At 42.1% G+C, this 25,091-nt stretch overlaps 1 protein-coding gene across 1 annotated transcript; it reads right to left on the reverse strand.

The window, feature by feature from the left end:
• Positions 1 to 746: 746 nt before the first annotated feature.
• On the reverse strand, positions 747 to 20,279 carry efemp1 (EGF-like fibulin extracellular matrix protein 1). The gene is made up of 11 exons (XM_085428054.1): positions 19,242 to 20,279; positions 18,535 to 18,638; positions 18,340 to 18,385; positions 17,876 to 18,124; positions 6,187 to 6,309; positions 5,980 to 6,099; positions 4,680 to 4,799; positions 4,421 to 4,540; positions 3,515 to 3,641; positions 3,233 to 3,425; positions 747 to 2,613 (listed from the first exon to the last, which is right to left on the reverse strand). Exons 2-11 carry the CDS (start codon positions 18,613 to 18,615, stop codon positions 2,452 to 2,454), a joined length of 1,341 nt encoding a protein of 446 aa, XP_085284180.1. The 5' UTR covers positions 18,616 to 18,638; positions 19,242 to 20,279; the 3' UTR covers positions 747 to 2,451.
• Between the last annotated feature and the right edge of the window lie 4,812 nt (positions 20,280 to 25,091).

Consider the following 25,091-nt stretch of genomic DNA (forward strand, 5'->3'; position numbering starts at 1 on the left):
ATAAATCTAACAATGATTAATGAAATGTCTAGCTATATGCAAGGAGATTAAGTTAATTAGCCTGTTACCCTGAGTGGAATATTAATCAAGAACAAGAACCTGAATATGTTGCTCTTCTGATGAGGTTCGGCTCCGGTTTAGTCACAGAAAAAGTGGGTGAGCAATGTTTTCTCATGGGGGTTGAATCATGCATGTACAGCAAAAACACAACTCCAATGAGTGGGGAGCTAAAGATGGGGTTTGGGGAACAATGACACATCATGTATCATCTTACATGTCCCATTGCTGCTCTGACTAAAGCTCTAGACAGCAGCGTGATTGAGTAACAACTTACCATAAAACCCCTCCCAACCAATTTTACATCTAAATATGATGTGTGTGTGTTTGTGTGTGCAGGCTTCGTAGTCGTCCCTGAGCACACGTTTACTCAACACAGCATATTACCGTATCCCCTCTGGATCTCCTTAAATAAAATAGATATGATGGCTATGGCATCATGTTCACTGCATTTATCATTGTTAAATTCAGATGAAATCATCCTCACGTTTTCCCTAAATCACGAGGGGAGCAGCAGAGCATTTCATCCAGCCGCTGCTTTTTCCATTACAATATATGTGAAGTCAGAAAATGTTTACTTTGGTGCGTGACTCTTGCGATTAGTTTTCACACATCTTAAAGCTGTTCCTCTGTGCTGTTGGGCAAAAAAAGAGAGAACAACCTGGCCCAATTTATACATCATATTTTATTCAACAATATAACTTTTAAACTCCAGAGTACAATCAATATAAGGTACATATGACAAAATATATATTTAAATAGAAAAGAAAAAAAACATTAAGGCATCTCATGGAAGAAAGTTAACATTTTTCTTGTTTTTTCTTTTGACAGCATAAATGATAAGATTACCGTTACATTTTCATGTTTATACCTCTAAGGCACTACGGTATGATCACTGCTGAAACCACATTAAAGGATTTTAGGAAAAGCTGGATAACTTTCTATACCTACAGAGTGGTGACAACATGGTGATTGTCCATGCGGTTTTCAGTGCTGTATATCTACAGTTTATAGTGTTTCAGCAATAAGCCAGAGTGGACACGTGGAATCATAAAAGGCAAAGCAGGTAGTGAAAGATTTCTCATTCTGCCAAAAGTCTGGTGGCATTGTATTAACACTTTAATAATCCCCCTGTGTCGCACATGAACCAGCTACAGGGCAAAACACTGTAATTATCTTTATCACGCAAGCCAGCCTGGTGCCAGCCTGGCTTCTTTGACTGGGACTGACATTAGAAAGTCCAGCTGTTCCTCTGGAGGATCACTGTGGCACCAACGAGTGGTCAATTCGCCAAGTTGTATTATGAAAACTGTCATTTCCTGTACGTGTTCTCGAGTTCAAAAACCTCTGTTATTGCCTCTGTGACCGAAAGCTGTTAGGATGGTATCACAGAAACGCATAAACAGCTCGACCACATCCACCAAACCCGGGGGCAGAGAACAAGCTCTTTCTCACTCTTTCCCTTTCTATCCCCTCTGCGTTTCACACTTACATTTGCTTGCATGCATAAACAAAGGCAATCGCACACACAAACATACACACACACACTCACACCCTCTCACACGTCAGCACACTGATTTGTTACCTAGGTATGTACATGACTTAACTCCTGGGAGTAAATTGTACGAGTAGGCCTGCTGTAACATAAAGTTAAGTATTCTCTCAACTTACAGGCTAATTCCCTCCCTTTACACTTTTGAACTGTTCCTGGACTCCTCTGGAAATTATTACTCATGAGGCAAACTATACAGAAACTTGCACAAATAGCGGGGCGCAGCAGTACTAACCCCTAACAATTAACAGAACAGAGGATGTGATTTACAAGGTCAAAAGCTGCTCATACTGGATACGTGTACATGTACATTTCTATAGATTTTTCTTTCTTACTTACAAATGAGGCACACACTAGTTATTGTATGCAATTCTAGTTTGAACAAAGGGATATATGAAGGTGCAGCTCCATCAAAAACCCATCAGGTTTAGGTTGTGTGTCCTATAGGCCTCGTTTCCTTAGTGCCAGTGCTCTGTTCCTGATTTTTCAGGAAGGTGAGACAATCACGATATGGGGAAGACACTGCATTTATTCTTCAAGCACTCCAAAACTATGTCAAAATGATTAATCTTTCAAAATACTAAAGAAAAAGTACTACGTTTTAAGATTGGTGCTTTCTTAATCAACACCTTGATAGAAAAAGATGCCCAGTGGTCATGTTATAGCAGAAGGTGGTCTGACTTGAGCAACTGGAACTGCTGTGCTGCTGTTTGAGACTGAGACAGCCTATATTATATACTGAATGTATATGAAAATGTAAAGTATGTTATGCTGATACAGGCATCTGCTGTGTTACATTGCCATGTTTACAGACTTGTGTGCGCTGTTGGGAACTGAGCCGCTCAGAAAGCGTAGGGCCCTACGATGATGGTGAGCCGCAGCAGTGAGCTGGAGCGGTAGTTCATGGTCAAATGGTGAGTGATCATCTCCAGGTCCACGACGTACTCTCTGGGGCCCGTCAATGGCTTGGTAAGCACCAGCATGGCACTCACATTGGTGGAACGCTGCAGAAAGTACAATCAATCCGTGTGTTAGCATGTGAGTGCAAATTGTATCTTTTTTGACACAGTTTTACATTAGTAATATAGACTCACCAGTCACTTTATTATGTACACCTGTTTAACTGGTTGTTTAATCTAATCAGCCAATCACATGGCAGAAACACAATGCATGTAGGCACATAGCCTAGCCGGACCATTTCTGGCTGAGAGGAAGGCAACAGTGACTCAAATAACCACTTATAGCAGAAGAGTATCTCTGAGTGCACAACATGTCGAACCTCGAAGAAAGTTGGCTTTTTAACTTTTTTAAGATCACACTGAGTCCCTCTCCTATCAGCTGAGAACAGGAAATGGAAGCTACAGTTTTCACAGACTCACTAAAAGTAGAAAAAAGAAGACAGTCATATTGCCTTGTATAACGGGTCCTGATTTCTACTGCAATTGAAAAATGTAGTTAATTTCTACCAGCTTTAGTTACTATGATAACTGATGGTGAGAATCAATGTGGATACTGCTAAGCATCAGGGAGGCTGTGGGTTCTCCAGTTTGTCCCCTTTGCCAACAGGCATCGTAACAATTATTTTACCCAGTTTTTGTTTTGTTTTTTTCCCCATCAACATACCCGAAGGAAAAACTCCCCTCCATCATTCCCAGATTTAATCCTGAAAGTGTTGTGTGTGTTGGCATATATGCTTGTGGCTTGAATTTGGAATATTTCCGCTGGCACAGTCCGCTCTGCCTGGATGCTCATGTATTTGTAGACAATTGATGGTGGGAGACCCTGGCAATCAGTCTGAGCCCGGCAGATGCAGCGACTGCAAGCAGACACAAAAATTAAGACAGACTTTTTGAAACTTCTTGTGCAAATGAGAGAGAATCAAAAGAGTCTGTGATGTTTACTGACTTTTCAGATGTTTGGGTGTAAGGTGGCTCGCAGGGGTTTCTGGGGTAGCAGCGGAAGCCTCCATAATAGTTCCAGCACATTTCATCATCTTGGCAGTTATGGGTTCCCGTCTCGCACTCATTTATGTCTGGTGATGATTGGAAGAGAGACAGAGAGAAAAGTAAGTGAAAAGTCAAATAGTTGGATAACAATTCAAAGCATTTTCAAAGAGAACTGTGTAAGCACAGTCAAAGTTCAGGTTATGTACAAGAGGTTTGGTTTTTTGTTTTTTGCTGCAGCAGCATTTGTTTTGGCAGTGGAGACACAGAAGAAGGAACCCGCAGATCCATAAGGGAGGGAAGCCCCTTGTGCAACCCCACAGAGCTCTAACTAAAGCTCTTTCCGTTCAGTACCATGAAAATAGAGCCATCAAGTGTGCCCCAAACCGCAGGGCTATTTCTGGCACAGCAACCTGGATTCATCACCAAAACGTCCCTCTGACACAACAGGCTAGATTCATGGCTCCATCTATAAAGCTTGCACCTGACTGAGGGGGAAAGGAAAAAATAACAGCTCTCCCTTTGAGAACATGCCGGACCTTCAAATAAATCCACTTCAAGAAACCAACATCATGCATATAAATTCACAGAGGTGGCTTAGCAAGGCAACACGAAGTTTGTGCGTTTGCCTTGCCTAACCTCGGCATTCTTTCCATGACAGTACTGGTGGCTTTAAGGTCTGCTTTAGAGGTTAAACAGATGATGACAGGAAGAATAACCACCAGTTATCCTCAAAGAGTTTATGTAGAGGAAGTTTGTTGTGTTGGAAAACAGAGACCGGGGTATGAGATAGATAATAAACGAATGAACACAAAAAGTAAATAAAAAACTGATTTATGGGAGGAAGGAAAGGGGTGGACTGCCATACCTTGACACAACCGGTTTGCCTGGAGCTGATATCCTTGTGGACACTCACAAGAGTAACTTCCTGGATTGTTAACACACTGGTACTGACACATGTAGCTGGACAAACCGCACTCATCGATATCTGCGCAGAAAACATGCACACACAAAAGTAGACAATGAGTAGAACAAGTCAGGCTCTGAAGTCAGTGTGCGTTAACAACCGGGAACGTGTTTGCATGTGGATGGTTACATTTATGCACGTAGTGTGCATGTGTGTGCACCTTGGCAGGAGACCGTGTCTTGAGCCAGCTCGTAGCCTTGGTCACACTGGCAAAGGAAGGAGCCAATCAGGTTGTAGCAGTGGTGATGACAGGGGCTTTCTGCATCACATTCATTCACATCTAAAACAAAAGAAGGGGTTTTACAAAGAGTACAGTGTATGGACACAATCTTATCTTCACCTTCTAGTTGTTACCCTCCAGCGTCCAGGCTCCTGGTTTTCCTTTGTTTGTAAATAGTGCTTTCTTCCCACCCGACCTTGTCTTGGTCTGTTAACTATCCTTCTGTGTTGACTGCATTTGGGTCCACAATCCTACACTTCATGACACTTTTTACCAAATCAAGTAATTTTCATAACCTGTCAAATAATCTGACCATTTTTTTCTTTGCAGAGTTGGAAATTTCCCAGAAGATAGCAGATCTGAACTGTCATAAACTTGTAATCGCTAAATCAGTTCAGTTCAAAAGAGGCAGAAAGACTGATACAGTCTGCAACAGAAACATACTTACACATGTTTCAGCTTGCGTATGTGTGTTTGTTAAATCACATACACATATTTCTGTATAGATAGGAGCTGGCAGCCAGTCACAGGTTTTCTAAATATGCTTCAGAGATAAACATCTCTGTGACACACTCAACAGCTTCCTTTGACTTCAGGAGATTTACAGTGTGGATTCAGGTTGCTTGCACCTTTTATTTGGTTGAGGTGACTTCCTCCAAGGGTCTGCATGTCAAAAAACTGAGGAGTGAGACAAACCCAGTCAGTGTGAACACTGGACTTTGGTAGCTAACTCATTCTTCTACTCACATCTACTTAGTTACCTAACTTTATTTAGGTCATTATTAGCCGTATATTTATATTAAACATCTATTAAATTGATCAGTCTAGAAGAACCACTCATCCAGTTCAAGGTCAAGGGGGCAGCAATGCAATCTAAGCAGAGATGGCTAGATTTCCCTCTCCCTAGCCACCTCCTGTAGCTCTTCTGGGACACACACACACACACACCAAGGTGTTCCCAAGCCAGCTGTGAGATGTAAAGATGTCTTTTCAGTCGTCTTTCTAGGACGACATCCCCAAAAACCATCACCCAGGAGACAGCCAGGAGATGGTCAGATGCCCGAGCCACCTCTACTGATTATTGATTGTCTGGAGGAGTAGCTATAGTTTTAAGTGCTATTAAAGGTCAGCTTGATAGCTTTTATTATATACATTACAAAAGTACAAAGTCTTGATATTGATGCCTCTGCAAATGAGAAAACGATGCACACACACACAGCATGGATTTTCAGTGGCTTACCAACACAGCTGTGGTTGTTGCTGACCAGCTTGTAACCTGTCTTGCACTCACAGTAGTATGAGCCCGGGGTGTTCACACACCTGTGCATGCAGTAGTGGGTCGTGGCACACTCATCTCTGTCTGGGGGTACACAAGAGTCATGCAGAACAAGTTTAAATCGGTTAATAAAAATCACATAAAAAAGCATTTTATATAATAAAGACTTACCGACACAGAGGTCTCCATTCCTTTGGTAACCTTGAGCACACTGGCACATATAGGAGCCTCTGGTGTTGTAGCACACCTGTTCGGGACCACAACTGTGACTGCCTGTCACACATTCATCTATGTCTGCAAAAAACACACACACATGCACACACAAACTGAGACAAAGCTGCATGCAGTCAATTATACAAGAACATATGGAAGACAAAGCAAAGGGACGTGCCTGGACCGCATGAGCTCTGTGATGTGTAAACTGTTTTCCACAGGCAGCAAAATGTGTGACCACTGACACCATCACATTACACACATGGGCATAAACACACATGTTCACACAGAGAGCAGGCGATTACATAAAGACGGCTTTTATCGAGCAGCTCTGGGTGAGGGGAAAAACACAGATCATATCTTTAACTAACAAGACAGTTATTTGAAGAGGGAAGTATGCATGCGTGTGTGTGTGTGTGTGTGTGTGTGTGTGTGTGTGTGTGTGTGTGTGTGTGTGTGTGTGTGTGTGTGTGTGTGTGTGTGTGTGTGTGTGTGTGTGTGAGTGTGAGTATGAAAGAGGGAGAAACACCTCTACTGATAAGTCATGTGCTGTCTACCATAACGCTTTGCTCTCTCAACAGACATCCATCAACTTAAAACAGACCCAAACACATTCACTTTCTGTTTCTCAACCCATAATTCACATGTAGTGAGATGATAAAAGTACGGCGAGCTTTAAAGGGGGTGAGAATGAATTCCAGGAGCGCAAACCCAAAAATGACAAACCCACATTTACCTCCAAGATGTCTTAAATGTTGTCATACGTACAATCTGCATGAGCTGTAATCTGAGCTTCTCTGTTTAATGTCTTGGTAGCAGCTCTGGCCGCACGTGCATGTTAATACATGTGAGTGCCTCCCTTGAAACTGTAGGCCTTCCTGGTGTTTATAAGGAGGATGAGAACGTGACCTCCCACACTGTGTGGTAAAAGGAAGATGGCAAAGTGCAGGCTGCGGTGTTCAGCTTCCAGAGGCGACTTTCCAGAGTTTACTCTACGGAAGAAACAAAAGCTAAAAGCGCCTTTCTGGCATAGATAAGGAGCAGAGGTATCACTGTCTAGATTTTGAGGCATAAAGAGCTACAAAAAGAGCTCCAAGTCAGTTTCAGTTTTGGTTCTTTTGTTTTAAGGCTGATGCTCTAGTGTGACATCCACTGGTTCTGAACATCATGTATAACACTTTAAAGAACTGATTAAACCTCCAAAATATGAGACGCCAGTGAGACGATTCTACGTTTAATGCTGATTCTACGAACACATTTCCAACTTTGGATAGTTCAGAGCCAGATCTGCTTAAAAAAGGCTTTTCTCATGGTTACCTCCCAACATACACACACACGCACACAAACTATTAATATGCCAATGGTGTATACTCTCATCTCTGAGGCCCACCAGCAGGCCTCTTGGGTGGTCTGATGCAACCCATCATATGCAGACAGCCACTGGGAATTGGTTTAACAGCATGACAGACAGTTATCCTCAATACCACACACAAGGGAAAAGAAGAGGGTACTATTACTGCATTGCTGTTTGGCACGTGTGTAACTTAACAGTAGTCACAAGAGCCTGGAAGGTGTAAAGCTATACGAAAAACCTATAGTTGCACTGTGTCCTCTAGAAAACATGACATTAATAACCTCCCTGCAGTCTTTAGATAAAAATCAAATACAACTGAAAAACAGAATAAATGATCAGTCGACACATTCAAATCAGTGCAGGACAGTTAAAAGTTCTGTTGAACAAATAATTCAACTCATATTTCCCTGGAAATGTTTCATGCGATAGACCTGAAGAGGATCATGCCCTTCCCTGAGTGCCTCAAATGCCTTATATTCCAGCCCCACAGCTTCCTCAATGAATGGGACTGATGCCGGTGAGAAATTGGCTTGATTTGCTGCGCAAGAGCCCGTGAAAGAAAAGCCAGACAGAAGGTAAGTTGTCTTCACTCCCTAAAGGAAAGAAAGGGAAGAGGGCTGAAAGGTTCTCAGCTCTATGGGGGCGCAGTGATAGGATGAAGTACACTAGGGACAAAAGCAGGGCTTATCTAAAGGTCCACCTTAGAGACAACAGGTGCAAACTGCATAAAGTGTGGAATGCACACATAAGGATTGTTGCTCATTGACCCACTTAGTAGAGGACAAAGATGAAAGCAGTGCTGCTCTGGAAAATCTGTGTTCTGATGTGGCTTGAAAGACATCTAGGAAAAGACATTCGAAAACAGCACCAAATGTCAGCAAGAAACCAAGTGCCGGGATTGCTCAGTATCACACTTTGGGATACTGTCCCAGTATCCCAACTCAAAGGCTCAATGACACTATTGTCATTATATTCCAATGCCTCTGTCACTGCTAGTGCAGCATCCAGGTTTAACCTGTAAAAGAAATCTAACTCAACCGATTATGAACAGAAGATTTCACACATGCAATGTATGTAAACATTTGATCTTTGTGGTAATACCAGTACCAATGGTATTACCACAAAGATCCAAAGGTGATGGGTATAAATACTGGGAACAATATATAGCCTAAACCTGGCAGCCAGCTGGGGTTTGCATGAGTTCTCTCTGGGTACTCCGGCTTCCTCCTGAAGTCTAAAACCATGAAGCTGAATGGTTATCTGGTGACCTGCCTAAGGTGTACACTGCCTTTTGCTCAGTGGCAGTTGGGATAGGCTCCAAGAAAATGGATGGATGGAGTGAAAAACAATCACCTTGCTATACTGTTGAAACCTGTGCTAAGTAGCGGGTTGATGGCAAACTACGAGCCTTGACAGGTAAATATGCAAAGTAGCAACACTGTGCAAGAAAAATTAGGTTGAAGTGGGTGTCAGAGAAATAATGGAAATGTAATCTTGCATATGTACGGCACGAAGAAAACGTCTGAACAAATGTCAACAATTACTTAGACAGAAGACAGCAGTCAGAAGCCAGGATCAAGTCCCTGTGACTCATAACCACACCTACTTACTGGAGGTATTTGGTGATTCATTTAGACTGGAAATGCCTTGCCTTCTGGCTATATAATAGATTCAGACAATACAAGTCTGAAAAAGCAGTCTTGTGTGTTCACGCTACCCTACCGCCAGACATCAACAAATCCGTGATATCAGTGAAATGCTCTGCGTGTAAATACGGCAACTTGCCACGTCACCACACAGATTCACTCAAGTTGCAAAAGCATAGCTGTGTTTGCTTAGAACTAAACACAAACTGGCAATGCCATTATTTTTACAATCATTTGAACATTAATAAATAATAATAGCAAATCAGTTCACAGTTTAACCTCCTTCTGATTGGTCCACACTGCATCCCCAGACCCAAAGGTTTAATATTCAGGCCTGAAACATGCAGTTCCTCAATTGACCACTTGAAGCTGGCTCAAAAAGTGAGTTAATCACCTACCTACAGACTGCCGTATTAAAATACTCTACTTTGAGTAGAGGAACCTGCAAACTTGAACTGAAACTTCTCCAAGGGGATGCCTACTGGATATTACAGTATATCATTTGCAAACAGTGAATCCACAATGATTAAATAAGGAAATGTTGTTCTGTATTTTATAACTATTATATGGTGTGCACAAACATGTCTGTAGTTCCTTACTGGGGGCCCTAGGATGTGCATATAATTTCTGTACACACATAGTTCCATGCAATGTTTAACCTGTTTATGGGTTTTCAAATGTATACTTTGGTCATCTTTGAATGTGGATGAAGCACATTATCTCTTTTGTTAATGTTGTTGTATTGATGATTGTTGTATACATATACTGTATGTATCAGAAATGCCACGGACAGAAAACCACAGACTAAAACGCCCCCATTTTTTCTTATTGCCACGGCACATTAAATGTATTGCATATGTATTTTGGAGTGCTTAGATTCTTATTAATAGTTCCTTAAAGATCCTTGTTTGAGAGTGTATTAGAGTTTAACATTATAAGAAATTAAGGGAACAGCCACTGTGACTAACAAAGCAGTCGCTGTTCAGTATTTAATGGGAAATATATTTTATAGAAAGCCTGTTAATATCGGCATTGTATTTAACATCAAAGTGACTTAGGACCATACAAAGCTAACCACTGCAGCTAGCCAGTATTAGAACTACTTTCATGTTCAAATAATGTGACATTAGCGCCAAAATGTTAAACTAGAATCATAACAGCAGTTCACAAACTAACTTCAGAGGATAAGCCAGTGCTCATGGGCAGAATGAGCACCTCTGACTGAACTTAATGTTGACTTTCTTCTGACTTAATTCAGGACAAATCTGAGCCTGAGCTGCTCCACATGTGCCAGCAGCTTCAAGGCGAGATGGCCACTCCTGATAGCAGCATTTGCTCATGTTCTGCTGCCAACCGGAATTACATCAGTGCATTTGGACTCATTTTAGTGCGACTTAGCTGGCATGAGTCCAGCAACATCTATGCCACTGTTGGTCAGAGTGGCTCTGGCTACCTAAATCAATGAACAAGGTGTCAGGGGTGTACAGAACATATGTTTGATCTGTGTCCCAGCATTTTCCTCAGCAAGGTGTAGAGACCATGAACTCTTCTAGTAAATGGATATGACTAAGTAGTTTGAATGTGAACAGTGTAGCTCCTATGAAAATTCTGTGTGCGGAAAAGTCAGAGTCATCTTCCCTCTCCTGGAAGAAAGCTTGGAGAGGTCTAAATAAAAGCATATGTGCTGAACACAATCCAAAGGTTCATTCACAGGAATATCTTGCGGTAACTGCTACTTTGTCACTAAACCTTTAAGGAGCTGCCAATACAAAGTTCCCCAAAACTTTGTGTAAGCATGTGCGTGTGGGTGTGTTTGGAGGGGGGGGTGGGGGTGGAGGGGGAGTTTATCCCACATTGGCTGGCTCCTAGGTCCCATAAAGTCTCCACAGTTTGCCATGCTGCACACTCGACAGGAAAACTGCAACAAGCCATCAAATGTGATGATGTGTTGCGTGTGGGGAGAAGTGACTGTTCCCCGAGGTCAGATTTTTGTCAACGTTTATTCAACATAGCTTGCAAGTTTCTTCCAAGAGCGAGCCTGCTGTAACATCACAGGGAAAGATAAGGCTGTCCAGCAAGAGAGTGGAAGATGTGGAAGGAAAGAATGAAGAAAAAGGGTGGAGGCTTTTTTTTTTTTAAACAAAAACTGGCTTTTTTTAAGATTTGAAGTTAGATTTATGGCCGTGTGTGCATATGTGATGTCAGAGTTAAAACCTCCTTGCTTTTCAAGGAGATTAATTCTAAATGCCTTGTGGGAGCTGGGGGAGTAACGGGAATGGCGGCAGCTCAAAGAATGTGAGTGTGTGTATGTGTGTGTTTATGGATGAGTGGGTGTGCGTGCATCGGAGGTCCTGTTTGAGGTGCTCATTGAATGGCCTTTTTTAGAGCTGCTCATGTTTTATGGAATGGAGTGATGCACTCTAAAAAGGTGTATATATGAGTTTTAGTGGGGGGGAAATTAATATATATCCAAAATGGGGGCCTAAAATTTATTTGGCTTGAATTCAGAACAATGTGTGGCGTGCTCCAGATTTATACTGACATGATAGGGCTTGTTGTAATTATCATTTGAGAGCGTTTAATCTTGTTTTCACTGAACCACTGCAATGGAAAGCAGGAGCTGATCCAAAAAACAAAACAGTTGGAGCCATCCTGCTGTTGGACAGCATCTCTGTTTCCCTCTGATTATTGGATAATTCAATCTTTGGGCAAGCAGGGGGCAAGATGTGTGATGTTAATAGCCCATAAAATTTTACAATGTCAGATTTATCAGCATGTCATACACCATCTATTGTAATATCATCCCTCGCTGCACGGCACATTGTTTCATTTGTGTATAGTTCTCTCTGCAATGCAGTGTGAAATGCAGCTATCGCTGGCTTGAATGCAACCCCAGGACGAATGGGAGTGGTGGTGTTCCCCTTTCAAAGCAAGTCCAAACACAAAGCAGATAAGAAATCAAAGAATTCAAGACACTAAAATCATATATTCCGTGTATTTTCATCCGTATTAGGGCATGAAATATTTCTATGCTCTTGCTGATAGCACCACTCCCAAGATTCCCCTCTCATCGCTCTCATTGTTCAGGAGAAACGGGAGTTTTAATCATGCTGACACTCACTAACTGATTTGTGAGTTTGTTCCACACGTTTGTAAAGGTCGGGCACGCTCTTGACGTTCTTGAAAATCCGTCCAGTGTGCCAGCCGTATTCCCTACTGATAATAATCCTTCCTGTTACTCTGAAAATGTCTAGAAAAACAACCAAAAAAAAGAAGTGCTGAGCAATTCTGCTGCTTTTCAGCGCGAAGAAGATCAGTCGCTCTGCTCGCCTGACATGCCAGGAGCTGGGCTGCAGTCATTTACAGCCCTTAAAGGTAATTTCCGACACCGAAGGAGTAAAGCTGCAAAAACGAAAAAAAAAACATGTTCAAAATAACAGCGGGATCATTCGAAGAAAAGCAGAAAAAGTGCGTTAAACATGGCTCGCGATTGCATGTGTGTGTCAACCAGCTGAGAGCGAAGAAGTGATTTATAGCAGCCCTGTGTCCCTTTCCATCATGAGGTAAACGGAAAGATCAACACATGTAAGCACATCAGAGGAGGAAGCATCTGGCCACTGGACAGGCACCGACCTCAGGGAGAATAATAACAACAACATTAAGCGCCTGCACCGAGGAGGCACGGCAAAGCTGCTTCCCCCTTTTCTCCTCTCTGCCATTGTTGATGTGATGGCAGCAAGGAGCCAGTAGCAAACCATAAGCAATAACAACATACTGTACAGCAACACGGCTGAGGCCAAAAACAGGGCTGCCTGCATGATGGTTTGATTATATTCACAGAGGCTGAAAGACACTCTCTGGCAGCGTAAGGAAGCTGATGAAATACTGTCACCATGGTATACCCATTAAAAGATAAAAAGGCTGGAAATCATTCTGCAAAGTGTATTTTTAGATTCCATGTGTTTATTTTTCATGGAGAAAGGGGGGGGGGGGGGGGGGACAAAACTAAGGCTGTAGCTGTTTAAATCGTTTCTATGATCGAGAAATAGAAACAGTGTTAAAGGAGCTTTGTGTCATTTATCCGAGGCTGAGAAGTTGCAACATCAGCAGGCCTCCTGGCACCGTTTTCTAATGGAAAGTGAGCTTTAACTGTCAGAAATCGAGCATCTCTGAATCACTTCTGCTGACTCTGAAACATAACTTGTGAAAGTTTTGTGCAGATCACATAAATTACCTGGCTTACACATATTGTGGCCATGGAAGATCTCTCTGGTGGACACAGTATTTCATGGTTTCAAAACTGCCTTTGCCATTTCAATTCTGACATTACTTCTTACTTAATAGCCAGGTGCTGATTCGCTGAGCTTATATCCAGGATATTGCCCAATGTAGAGCAGTAACATGAGCTGGAGGACTGATCTCATCTCTAGGGAACAAATTGACTTCAGTTGTCACTCAACTTCCAGAAGAAGTCATATTTTCCCTCTATACAGCACTATGCAAGCAGATAAAGAATATACACCTATTTCCTTTTTTTCTAGGAAAATACTAAGAAATGAGGGTTGGCTCAAGACCTTTGCAGAGTAATATACAAATAATCATAAAGCTAATATGAAGTGAATAAAGTATTCAATGGCTCAACACTAAATAATCCATTTAGAGCCTGACTCTGTAATTCTGTAAGGCTGTACATCCAGGAAACACTTGCAACTGTAACAGAAATGCCAAAGTTATTACAGCTCATCCTGACAGGAAGTTGGAGCAAAATGTCTGTACCAAATTTCATGGTAATTCACCCATCTAATCTATCGCAACAACAAACTATTTTTGACCCAGAAAGCATGTGCAGTTCAAGAGCCCGAAGGTGCAGCTGCAGTGTAACAGGTGCAAAAGAGCCGGGCAGTAAAATCACAGGGCGCTAGAATAGCAGCATCGTGCAGACGAGCGCAAATCACGAGTTTGGGAACAGGTGGAAGGTATGAGCTTTGCTGGTAATAGATAGGTTCAACGGGGACAACGGTGTGCTTCAGGTGTCTTACTGCCTGAGTAAACAAAAGCGGGTATGTTTTCATTAAACAAATCTTTTGTGTTTGATCCAGCGTCCTCCTGCTAAGCAACAAAATTGCTGCATAATGTTTTAATCTAACATCTGGCGTATACTGTATCCGTTTAATTTTAGAGTTGAAGGCTTCATTCTCTGTGAAAAAAATACAAAAACAAAAACAAAACGTTTTCCAAATTTCTGTTGCTTATTTTTGGAGAGGAAACAAACACTAACAAGATAACATCTAAAGGAATTTCCTGAGAAGGAAAAAAAGAAGAAAAGCATTACAGCAATCTGTTTAACTTCACATCTTTTTACATTGTCCATGGCATGGCAAAGGCTCATGGTTGGGGCTTGTATCATCAACTGCACATGCGAGGATGAGCCAACAATAAGTGGAACTGTAGGAATTAACTGTAAAGGTCAAATAGTGAAGCCTGTTGGCAGCGTTACGCTGTGCTTTGCAACCGCTGGGCTCTCTTTCTTCGCTCCGCTCCCTGCATTCCTGCTCCTCGCAGATCGATCCGATGCTTATCTGTCAAGGTGGTGAGTAATTCCTACCATCACAAAAGATGGGAGCAAACGGAAAAAACAACCACGGCTAACATTCCAGAGATATTCCTCCCAAGTGCATTGCATCTGTGTGGAAAAATGTTATTGCATGCGCTTGGCCTTGTTCGGAAAAATACACAAGTTCTCCGTCATGCGGGGCTTAACGGCCTTAATAGAACATATTTAGGAAAAATTTCCGGCCACTGCAGGTGAAGAGCGTACAGGCAAAGCTGAAATTAGTCAGGCATGCAGGTGGTAATGTGGCCTACATGACCTCAAGAAACCAGACAGGTAAACAGGAGTGGCATGTTGCTTCATACTGCAGCTCATGAGTATCTAATTTAGAGATGAAAAATAAATAGGCACCAGCCAAAGTATGTAAACTTAAGACCTGCGAGGAGAATAACACAACCCGCAAAGACATAAGGTATAATTATCTGTCAAAGATTATACTGAAGATGCAGTTAAGCTGGGATTTCTAAACTGTGAGGGTGTATTGTCATACAGTATGCTTTAACGAATCTAGAAACAAGAGCTTCACACTATTCTCCTGATTTATGACCGATTCAGCTGTCATTTGTCCGAGGAAGTGATCTCACTTGGAGGCATCACCTGGCGGGGTACACAAGTGAATGTATGTTGTATGTTTTTGGAGGGTGGGTGGAGGTCGTGGAAACGTGAGGAATCATTAAGCTGTCATACATATAGTCAAGGTTCACAGCTTCTCTGCTTGGCTGGAGAAAGGTGCCAAGTTCCCCTACACTGTGTCACTACAACAACAACAACACACGCTTAAGCCTCTGTTCTCACTCAGGACCAAAGGGCTTTATAGCCCCCTTTTGCAAACAGTTTTCCGCACAGGGATGACTGCTCAAGCTGCAAATCAAACAAAAACACGAGGTTGAAGAGTGTTATATATTCTGTGGTCTGTTTTGCTTTTAATCAGCATAAAGAATAACGCACTTAAGAGAAGCTTTTCCTTTTTTTTCAGTTTCATTTGCGCTGTGGAAAATTGGCTTCATTTTTTTGCAGCGCTGGTAGCTGACCTCTCTGCTATTCGCCACACACTCAGCAGTAAGTCACTGAAACAGCAAGCAGCTGCACAACCCATGACGCTGGTGCAACCTGGCTTGGTCAGTGCTCTGGCACTTCTGTGGTTATTTAGTCAGTGTCCGCCTTTCATCGTCCCCTTTGCCCTACCTGACTCTGCACTCCAGGTTTCCTCCACAGAGTGGTGAGTTTGCAGGGAAGGAGCCTGATGTAAGCGCTATTTGATACACTGAGGTTTTCCCCCATTGAAAGCTAATGGGAATTCCTTTGGTAGCAAGATATGTACGTAGCTGTTCGGAAAGGCTGCTGCGGTGCAAAAACGAAAAGATAATTCTGTGTCCAAGAACAATTGGCTCATTGTAGCTCTGTTAACTGTAATGACAGAGAAACTGGAGACTGATGTAAACATGGATTATATCATTCGAGCAGTGAAAATATACGCCCACATAACAGCATGAGACGCCTTCCAGTTAAAACTGCAGTCATTTCAAAGCAATAACACTGACAGCAACAGCCTATCATTGTTTAGCCCATGCACTGAAACAGCTCACCAGTGAATAGGTATTATACCCATGCCAGCTCGCTTATGTGGTTACTTTAACTGATATGCTGCCATGTTTTACACTCTAATAAACCCTAATTGGGTTCCAATTCAGAGAAACACATAAAGCACCTCACACATATCTTTGTCCCAGGTGTAAAATCAAATTTGTTACTTTCACTGGAGCGCTACGACCGCAAACCTCACCACACAGCCACACACCACATGGTGAGAGGAGTTTTTAATCACTGAACACATGTACTGTACTTTACTGCACTTTGTTTTTGCATTAGATTTATAAAGGGGCGTCTTTTCCACTTAACTCTCACACATTAAGACAGATGGTAACTAGATGTACTGTATAGGGTTACAAATGATTTCAAATATTCTCTCTCTTCTGTGTGGCACAAAGTAACAATTAAGGGCACTAGTGTGTGTGTGTGTGTGTGTGTGTGTGTGTGTGTGTGTGTGTGTGTGTGTGTGTGTGTGTGTGTGTGTGTGTGTGTGTGTGTGTGTGTGTTAGTGAGACAAAGAATGAATCTCCCACCACTCCCTATTTGAGAAGATCAAAGAGTTTTTCTCAAACACAAGATCACACCCACGCAGTCTTTGCGCAGCTACCAAAATCACAACCTAAAGGCGCAGGGGATATCTACTGTAGCTGTAAGGGGTACATGTGAGCACATAGCTCACCAGAATTTTACAAAAGCGGCTTGATTTCCCCCCCGAAGCGCAGGACTTCAACACCCAAAACAAGAAGAATTTAAGGAAGAAGCTGAACTCTGGCCAAAAACATCACGCTGCGAGCAACCAAAGGGTTTTGAAAACATGACATCAGAGTGGAAAAAAAACAACAAAAAAATGAGAAGCTTGCAACACATCTGGCAGCTATGCATAGTTAAGCTGTTGATGACTGTCAGACAGATGGATGAACAGTTCACCTTTTGAGCTCTCAGCTTACTGGGGCTCTAAAGTCGTTAGCAAGTAATTATCAAATACCTGCGTAGCCCTGCCAAGTGTAAAAAGAGCATACTGCTCTTTTTAAGGAGATAAAAACACTTTGAAAAACAATTCTGCCACTACACTGCAGAACACAGCAGCTAGAAAAAGGGGGGTGGCTGAAAGTGTATCTATATTTTTAGGATGTAATCTGTCTCACAAAGGACAAAGACCTATAATATTCTGGAAGATTTAAAAACTCTTGAAAATAATGTGGCAACCATCCTTTTTAAACCTCTGGACTTTATTTCATGGTTACACCTCTAGTGCTGCTGACAGAAGCCAATTTCTCTCTTGAGGAGTATGTCAGCACCACTTCCTGAGATAACCGTGTGTTTACACCATGTGTTGCTGTAAAGCACTTTAAAACAAAAAAGGAAGCCAATTTTTCATGGTACCTCCCACAATCATATATCTGTACAGGGAGAGAGGGGGAAAAGTTTCTGGGCTGCTGATATTACCTTTGCAGAAGTTCTGCTCATCTGCAGCATGTCCTGGTGGGCACCGAATGCTTTGAGAAGGACCCCTCGGGGGCTGAGGCTGGTCTGGTGGGACAGCAGGGACAGGATTGTCTGGCAACGGCACCTGCTCACCGTCCTTACTAATATAGATGACGGCGCTCTTTGGAAGGCAGAGGTATCCACCAAAGTGGTTGATACACTGCATCCCTCCTTTGCATGCGTCGTCATACAAGGCACATTCATCAATGTCTGAAAGAAAGAAAGAAAGAAAGAAAGAAAGAAAGAAAGAAAGAAAGAAAGAAAGAAAGAAAGAAAGAAAGAAAGAAAGATTGCAGATATGCTATTTATGCTATTATTGTATTTGGATAAAGTACAACTTGCATTAAGCTTACATGGAAAAACGTTTTTTTTTTTTTTTTAAAAAACAGGAGTATAAAAAGCTACATAAATGTGTAATTTCTCACCTTTACATTGCTCTCTGACTCTGTCGTACTCATAACCCTCTGTGCACTGTGAAGGACATACAACAACGCATTGTTTAGTATCCTTTCAGGAACTCTCGAGCTGTACATCAGTAAATGAAAAAAACTGAGCAGCATGCATATGTCAGGCTGTATTAAACACAGACTGACAGGTAGAAAAAAGGTACGCTTACTCACTGTAATAGAGACCGGCTCTTCAGCCTCCTGAGAGAGAACATGTGCAAAAACCGCACAAAGACACACACAGATCCCCAGCATGTCGACCAAACGTCGGAGAAGTACTGTAACGGGATGCGGAGACGTCAAGTGGATTGAGTGTGCAGGACCATTTTTGCCTGACATGCCTACGATTTTTAGTATCAATTATAACATTACTGATGGCATTACTCAACGAGTCCCAACATTTCCCCCTGCTGACGTGTTGTTTATGTTGGCACCGCTCCAGGTAAATCTCCGACTTCAACCGAGTGTTTTTTCTGTCGTTTCTTTCCTAAAGGATTAGTGCGTAACACGCGTAAAGATCGTGCGTAAACATGCCCCCTCTGTGCCAATCGGGGTTATGAAAATGAAGGCACGCAGACCTCGGGTTGATTAATATTTTGTACCTGCCAAATACACGTCTTTCCTCACACAAGCTGCCTAATCACACGGTAACGTGCGTGTCTATTCTTGATTTTGCTTTGTTCATCACAGTTCAAGATCCTGACACTTGTTACTGGACAACTCCCTGAAACAAGCGAACTGCAAGAGAAACAAGTGCCACCGGAGTTTTACTCACTTGTTTCAACAGCTTAACATTTTTCACATTCGATGAATTGATTTCATTGTTGGTAAGAACGATGTGTGCAAGTGCTTCGTCATCCCGTGATGTCTTAGCTACATACCTGCAGTTACCTGCGGATATCCAAACTCTCCCGGCAAGCCGAACTAAACGTCCCCGGCGTCTTTGTTGTTGCAAGTCCGACTGTGCGCGAAGCAGGGTGGCCTTTATCGTGCAAACGGTGCAGTGGATGTCAGATGCTTGGCGGAGTGCAAGCAGCGCTTAAATGATGAACATGCGGTTAGTACAGTATGACACACTGGGGGGCGGTGTACCGGGCAGGTTGACTCCGGGCTTTTCTCTCACCGGGGTGCAGTAAACCATCAGCAAGTTTCAGTGGCTCCCTCTATAGACTGATGTACAGTGAGGGAAGTGGATATTCTCAGAAAAACAGATAATACGGTATTATTATCATCAGCCAGTAATCTATTAAAACTCTTTTGATTGTAAATTCATTAAGAAATGCCTTTCACATTTTAGGTTATATGCAAAAGTTTGTGTTCATGTAATAACATATTATACACATAAGGACATAGCGGTATCACCTTCATTTCTTAGTTTGTTTGTTTTTCTGAGCCAATGTGGAGCTATAAGTCATTACATTTGTAGAGGCCTGAATTATTTCTATATTTTACTCTACAATTGAGCCTCAGTTACTTTGTTGGCTGTCACATGCAAACCCCTCTCATCCTGTGAGACCTCAGTGCCAGTGTTATGTACAGAATGTGTGAGCAGCAGGTGGTAAATCAAATCTTGTGTTGAAGAACTCTGTCAGCAAGCACTACATTAGCCTCTAATACATTTCATGGTGTTTACAAGATGCCTGCACTTTAGGAACATCTGCTGGATTGGCATGGCTGCTGGGATTTCCCATGGGGGGAGAGACAGCAAGCGATTGTGTTTGTGTGCATGTATGCATGCATGTGTGCCAGGAGCTTGCTGATATAAGCAGGGCTAAAATGGACTTGGCACCAGCCCCTTTAATGCTGACCCCCAGACCCTTTCCTTAGAGGGTGTTCATAAAAGAATAGAAGATATATTCTGCATGGCACAACATCCTCATCCTTCCTTTCTTTGGAAAAAAAAAAGTAGATTCTCCTCAACCTCAAGAAACTAATTATAGGAGTCGTGTAATCACATTAAGATGTTCATATAAGAGCTGTATTATTTCCAGTAGGTCTTTTAACAAAACTACTGATTTGTTCACAGATAATAATGCATTTGGGTAAACATTAGGATATGCATGCACACACCTTTACAAACAAGGACAATCACAAAAAAGAAACAACTGTACAAAATGTTTTACTCTTCACTAGAATTTTATTGTACTTGGTAGGCTATTCAACACATGCACAAAAACAGTGAGATAAGACATTTCATTAGTAAGAAGCATTTTGAAACCGTTTATAGAGATTAATAGAAGATTTTATCCAAGACTGATGAAAGAGAGGATGAGAGAACATTCCCTTTGGTCCTGTTCCCCACTGGAACAAAATTAGACAGTCATGCTTGTAAATCACAGAGGCGAGGCTGAGCTGGTTAGATCTCTAGGTGTGACCAAGTCTCCCTGTGAATGTTACTGAAGTCAATAAGCCCGCCCCTACACCCCCACAACCCCCCCCCCCCCCCCCCCACACACACACACACACACACAACAAAAGTATTATTCTAAGTAGTACAGTGCACAAATGCATTAAAAGAGAACATGCTAAAAACAAGTATGACCTACATTGATGCAGGTATCCCGTTTGGACTCCAGCGAACAAGAGGGGAACATTATATGAACATAAACATACATTTAAATGCCAGAGTGATAGATTGGCCCTCAGCTTAACATAAGTACTGCTCTGAGTTTCACAACATCTCTGTGATCATTATTACCTAATCCCCAGCCCTCAGTGGTGACTAATATACATGAACCCACACACAAACATACACACATTCATTCTTGGGAACTGTGTGAAAACTACTAAGAATCTGTTTATTTTCCACATTTAAGAAGTGCAAAAAAAAGTAAGAAAAAAAAAATCAAATTTAAAACCATATTTTGAGTTCATAAACCAGAAGAATATTATTCCAGGGGAAAATAGAGAAGCCAGCACTTTGTGACGTTTCTTTCAATGCTGAAGGCAATGCATCAGGTACTGTTGGCAATTGAGCATTAGCCAATCAGTTCCTGATGCAGTATCATCCACATCAGAAAGCTCTTCCTTCACTCCGACATCAGTGTAGGGGTAGCTGAAGCTGAATAATTTACAACACATTTTGATCGCACGCCAATACGTCCTAGTGGTGAGAGGAGCAATGCAAAATAACCCAAACTCATAACAACAAGCCAATTATTATTCTTTTCATCCTATGATAATACAATAGCCAATACTGTACAGTACACATCATCGTAAGTCAAGATGGCAGCAGAAGCATCTGGAAAGTGAATTCATGCAAATTCCAAATGGGCATGCATTATGAAAGAGCTGCAAGAGATGAGGCTGCACTTCAAAAGACTGTCGAAAAGAAATTTTTAAAAAGTGGGGAAGGGGGATGTGAGAGAAGGAAGAGCAGACAGAGAGGGTGTCTGTGAAATGCGCTTGTGTAATTGCAGTGACATCTTCATTGAGAGTCCTCCATCTCTTTCCTGTGTGCTCCAAAGGGCGTCGTTGACGCCGGTCGATGTGCAGAGCAGCCGAGGCGCTGTGTTTAGCATAATCCCAGAGGCCATTGTGAGAGCAGCTAGTGAACGACTCACAGTTGCCAGCTGAGATTTCACCAAAACACAGCAGAACACAAGGAGAAGGGGATGAGACAAGAAAATCAGAGGTGGAGGAGGGGTACAGAGAGGGGACAGGAGGGAAGGTAGGAGTAATGAAGAAAAGAATGCATGTGCCAAATATTACATTACCCTAAATCCAAAGGGTGTTATTGTGTGCATTAGTGTTGAGGCTAAGGGTGGTGGTTTTCTGTACTGAGCATTCAGCTTTCGCAGCATCAAAGAGGAAAAGTGTGAAACTTGCTTTCCTCCAGGTGGACTGCACCTGTTGGCCCTTATTCAGCACTGCAATTCAGTTTTTGCCCCCTTTTTTTCTTCTTTTAACCAGTCACTAAGTGTTTTGACTTGTAACAGTCAGGCATACAAAGATTAAGCTAAACTATCGCATGCCCACATCTGTTGTGTTGTGCAGTGATCGTCACCCAAAGCTAGAAAGCAAAACCTGCTTTGATCACAGGTTCAGGTAGGTGGACATTTTTGGGGCCAACCTTTGTGTAAACAATGTGGTGATTTGTGAAATGTTCAAACAATATAGAATTTTTCTTAGTTTGCATTGTTATTCATATAAGGAGAAAGATGGAACAATGACTGTTTTAGGGCTGCTTTTTAAAGGGATATTAGACAAACTGCAGAATCTCTCCAGGTGATTGTGAGAAAATAAAGCACCATCACAGTTGCCTGCAGAGATTACTCAGTCAGCCTCAGATTTTTCTCTCTTGAACACGCATGCACACTCTTCTGTGGCGGGTATGTGTTATAGCTATAAGAGTCAATTGGCAGCAGATGGTTAACACTGATCAGGATAAAGGATGAGGTTTGACCCCCCTACCGTTTCCTCAAAGGTCTTGCGTTACCATAGTGACTAGTCCAGGGCACGTGCCTCCCATTGTTGAGCCGTATTCTCCGGGGTCAGCCACACACCCAGTTAGAGGTCAGATGTCACACAGGCCTCTCGCTCTGGTCACCACTCTGCAGCTTTCAGCCTCTGACCCCAACAAACACTGAAACAAATTAAGAGATGGGGAGAGGGGAGAAGACGATGACAAAATTAACCACATTTACTCAACAAATCTGCACAATCACATTCGGGTTCAGGTTATCCTGACAAAATCTGTTCTGAGTGCAGTGCAGTTTTCCGGGGAAGATGTACAGTGTAGTGGAGACTTCCTCTGCATCTTACAGTATGTCTCCCTCTTGTGGTGAAGTATGATAGTTTTATGTGGACTTGGTCTACATGATGAAACAAAAATGCACAGTATGGGGACATTCTCATGGCTGAGGGGTTAATGCCTCACATGTCTCTCTTTCAGTGTTTTCCCTCTATACCAACACTGCACACACAAACAATAATAGTGATGGTGAGCTCTGAAGAAGTGTTGCATGAAAAGATGCATACGATACTTTTTGACAGTTACTTGACACTTGGTTCTCGCCATTTTACATGTAACATGACCACATCTCATTCATGCAGCCACAAGGCTGACAAGACTTTCTACCAAACCTTATGTTTAATTATCAAATAGCTATCAAGCTAATGCACATTTACTGACCAGACTGGACACATTTTTGTAAGTTTTTTGCCAGAGGTACCATTTTTTTCTGTGTTGGGATATTCAGGTCATCGAGTTGCAAAGTGTTGCTCGGGCATTGACAAAAGAAAAATCTTAAGTTTATTAAACGGAACAGGCTGACAGTCCACACTTTGTTAGGCAGTGAATGAACAGAGTGGTTTTGACAGGCCTAACCTCTTAAGCTTCGGGTCCCACTGAGCTCGGCGCAGCTAGAGCTAAATGCCATCTGTCCCAACATCATGAGGCCCCCCAACCTGTCCCCCAACAGTTTAGCATAAAATCATGCATTGCTGCTATTAAGAAAGGACGCAAGATCATTTTAATCATCTGACATCAAAGTCCACAAATTAAAGAATTTGCCCCATTGCCAGCAAAAGTTTAGAAAAAAGTTATAAGGCTCGTCAGGTTAAAAGCTTTGCATACAGCAGTGCTTGTAATCCACTTGATTTGGTTTTCAAAAGAAAACACATAAGGAATATGCACTGGATTACAAGCAAAACAACTGTCTTTGAAGAATTTAAAAAAAAAAAATCTTTCAAGAGGTCTACACTCTTTTGTAAGTTAAATAATGTTGCTGTTGCATTTCCCTCCCTGCCTTCATCTGCAGCCTGGCTTTTGGGTGCCTGCTACCTCTGCTGTGGGTTTACACCTAAAAATAAAGAGCAGAGAAGTCAGAGATGTGGAATTAGAAGGAAAACCCAATGAAATAGTAGCTCTGAACAGATACCAGTGACCCCTGAATACAGTCTGTCCTGTTTTACGACTGCTGCACAAAAGTCTTCACAAATAAATATTGTATTAAAAACTTCTTTTTTTTTTATGGACATTTTAAAAAGTAAGGAAATAAAATGCAGTTCAATTGTGTCAACTGCAAATGACTCTTTGCTTCAGTTAATCTCTGACTGTTTAACAGTTTTTCAAAAATAATTTTATGCTTTGCTGACTTTCACATACAGCACTGAACAATAAAATTATATCACGAGATGAACTTTGGTCCTCGTCCTTTCACAGTGTTGTCTGCTCCATTAGCTGTCATCTGATGTTAAGAGCAGAAACCAACCTTTGTGCCCTGCAGCTAGTGTGTGTGCGCTTTAGTACTTCATTAAGGTCTTGGACCTTAACTGTACAAGCAATTGTCCTCCTCCAACAAAAAGACTGACGCATTGCATCAGTTGGAGGTAAATTTATCAAAGGAGGCACATACAATAGACACAGCAGCACAAATTATGAAACAGGTCTGTAAGGGGCCTCCTGGTGAGCCATATTGTACTGATTGTTGATGGTCCAGTTTGGACTGAATGACATGTAGTGACATTCAGATGGAAAATGACAGAAATAGTGCTATACATGTACAGCATGAGTCAGTAAATGTGCAATACGGTGAGCGGTGTGAAACGATGTGCATTCGTGTACACGAAGCCATGCTGAGTGACACAGACAACCCATAGACCTCTTATAGTTACACATTGGCTAAAAACAATTGGGATCTCCATGAACTGAAGTGACATGAGTATTTGTTCCAGCCTTTCCATTAGGAGCTCTTCTGTAGAGGTGAAAGAAAAAAGAACAAAAAAAA

The sequence above is a fragment of the Rhamphochromis longiceps genome, linkage group LG13 (assembly GCF_057381845.1).
Source record: "Rhamphochromis longiceps isolate RC_006_pf linkage group LG13, R_longiceps_female_GT1.1, whole genome shotgun sequence".
NCBI lineage: Eukaryota > Metazoa > Chordata > Actinopteri > Cichliformes > Cichlidae > Rhamphochromis > Rhamphochromis longiceps.

Bases quoted from the DNA above. Each gene is read 5' to 3' on its own strand.
- efemp1 (XM_085428054.1), bottom strand. From the start codon at position 18,615: ATGCTGGGGATCTGTGTGTGTCTTTGTGCGGTTTTTGCACATGTTCTC. The intron at 6,310-17,875 runs GTAATATCAGCA...TGTTTTTTGCAG, and splicing joins TGAGCAGAACTTCTGCAAAG to ACATAGATGAATGTGTGACA. The intron at 3,426-3,514 runs GTCAGTAAACAT...GTCTGCTTGCAG, and splicing joins TACACCCAAACATCTGAAAA to TCGCTGCATCTGCCGGGCTC.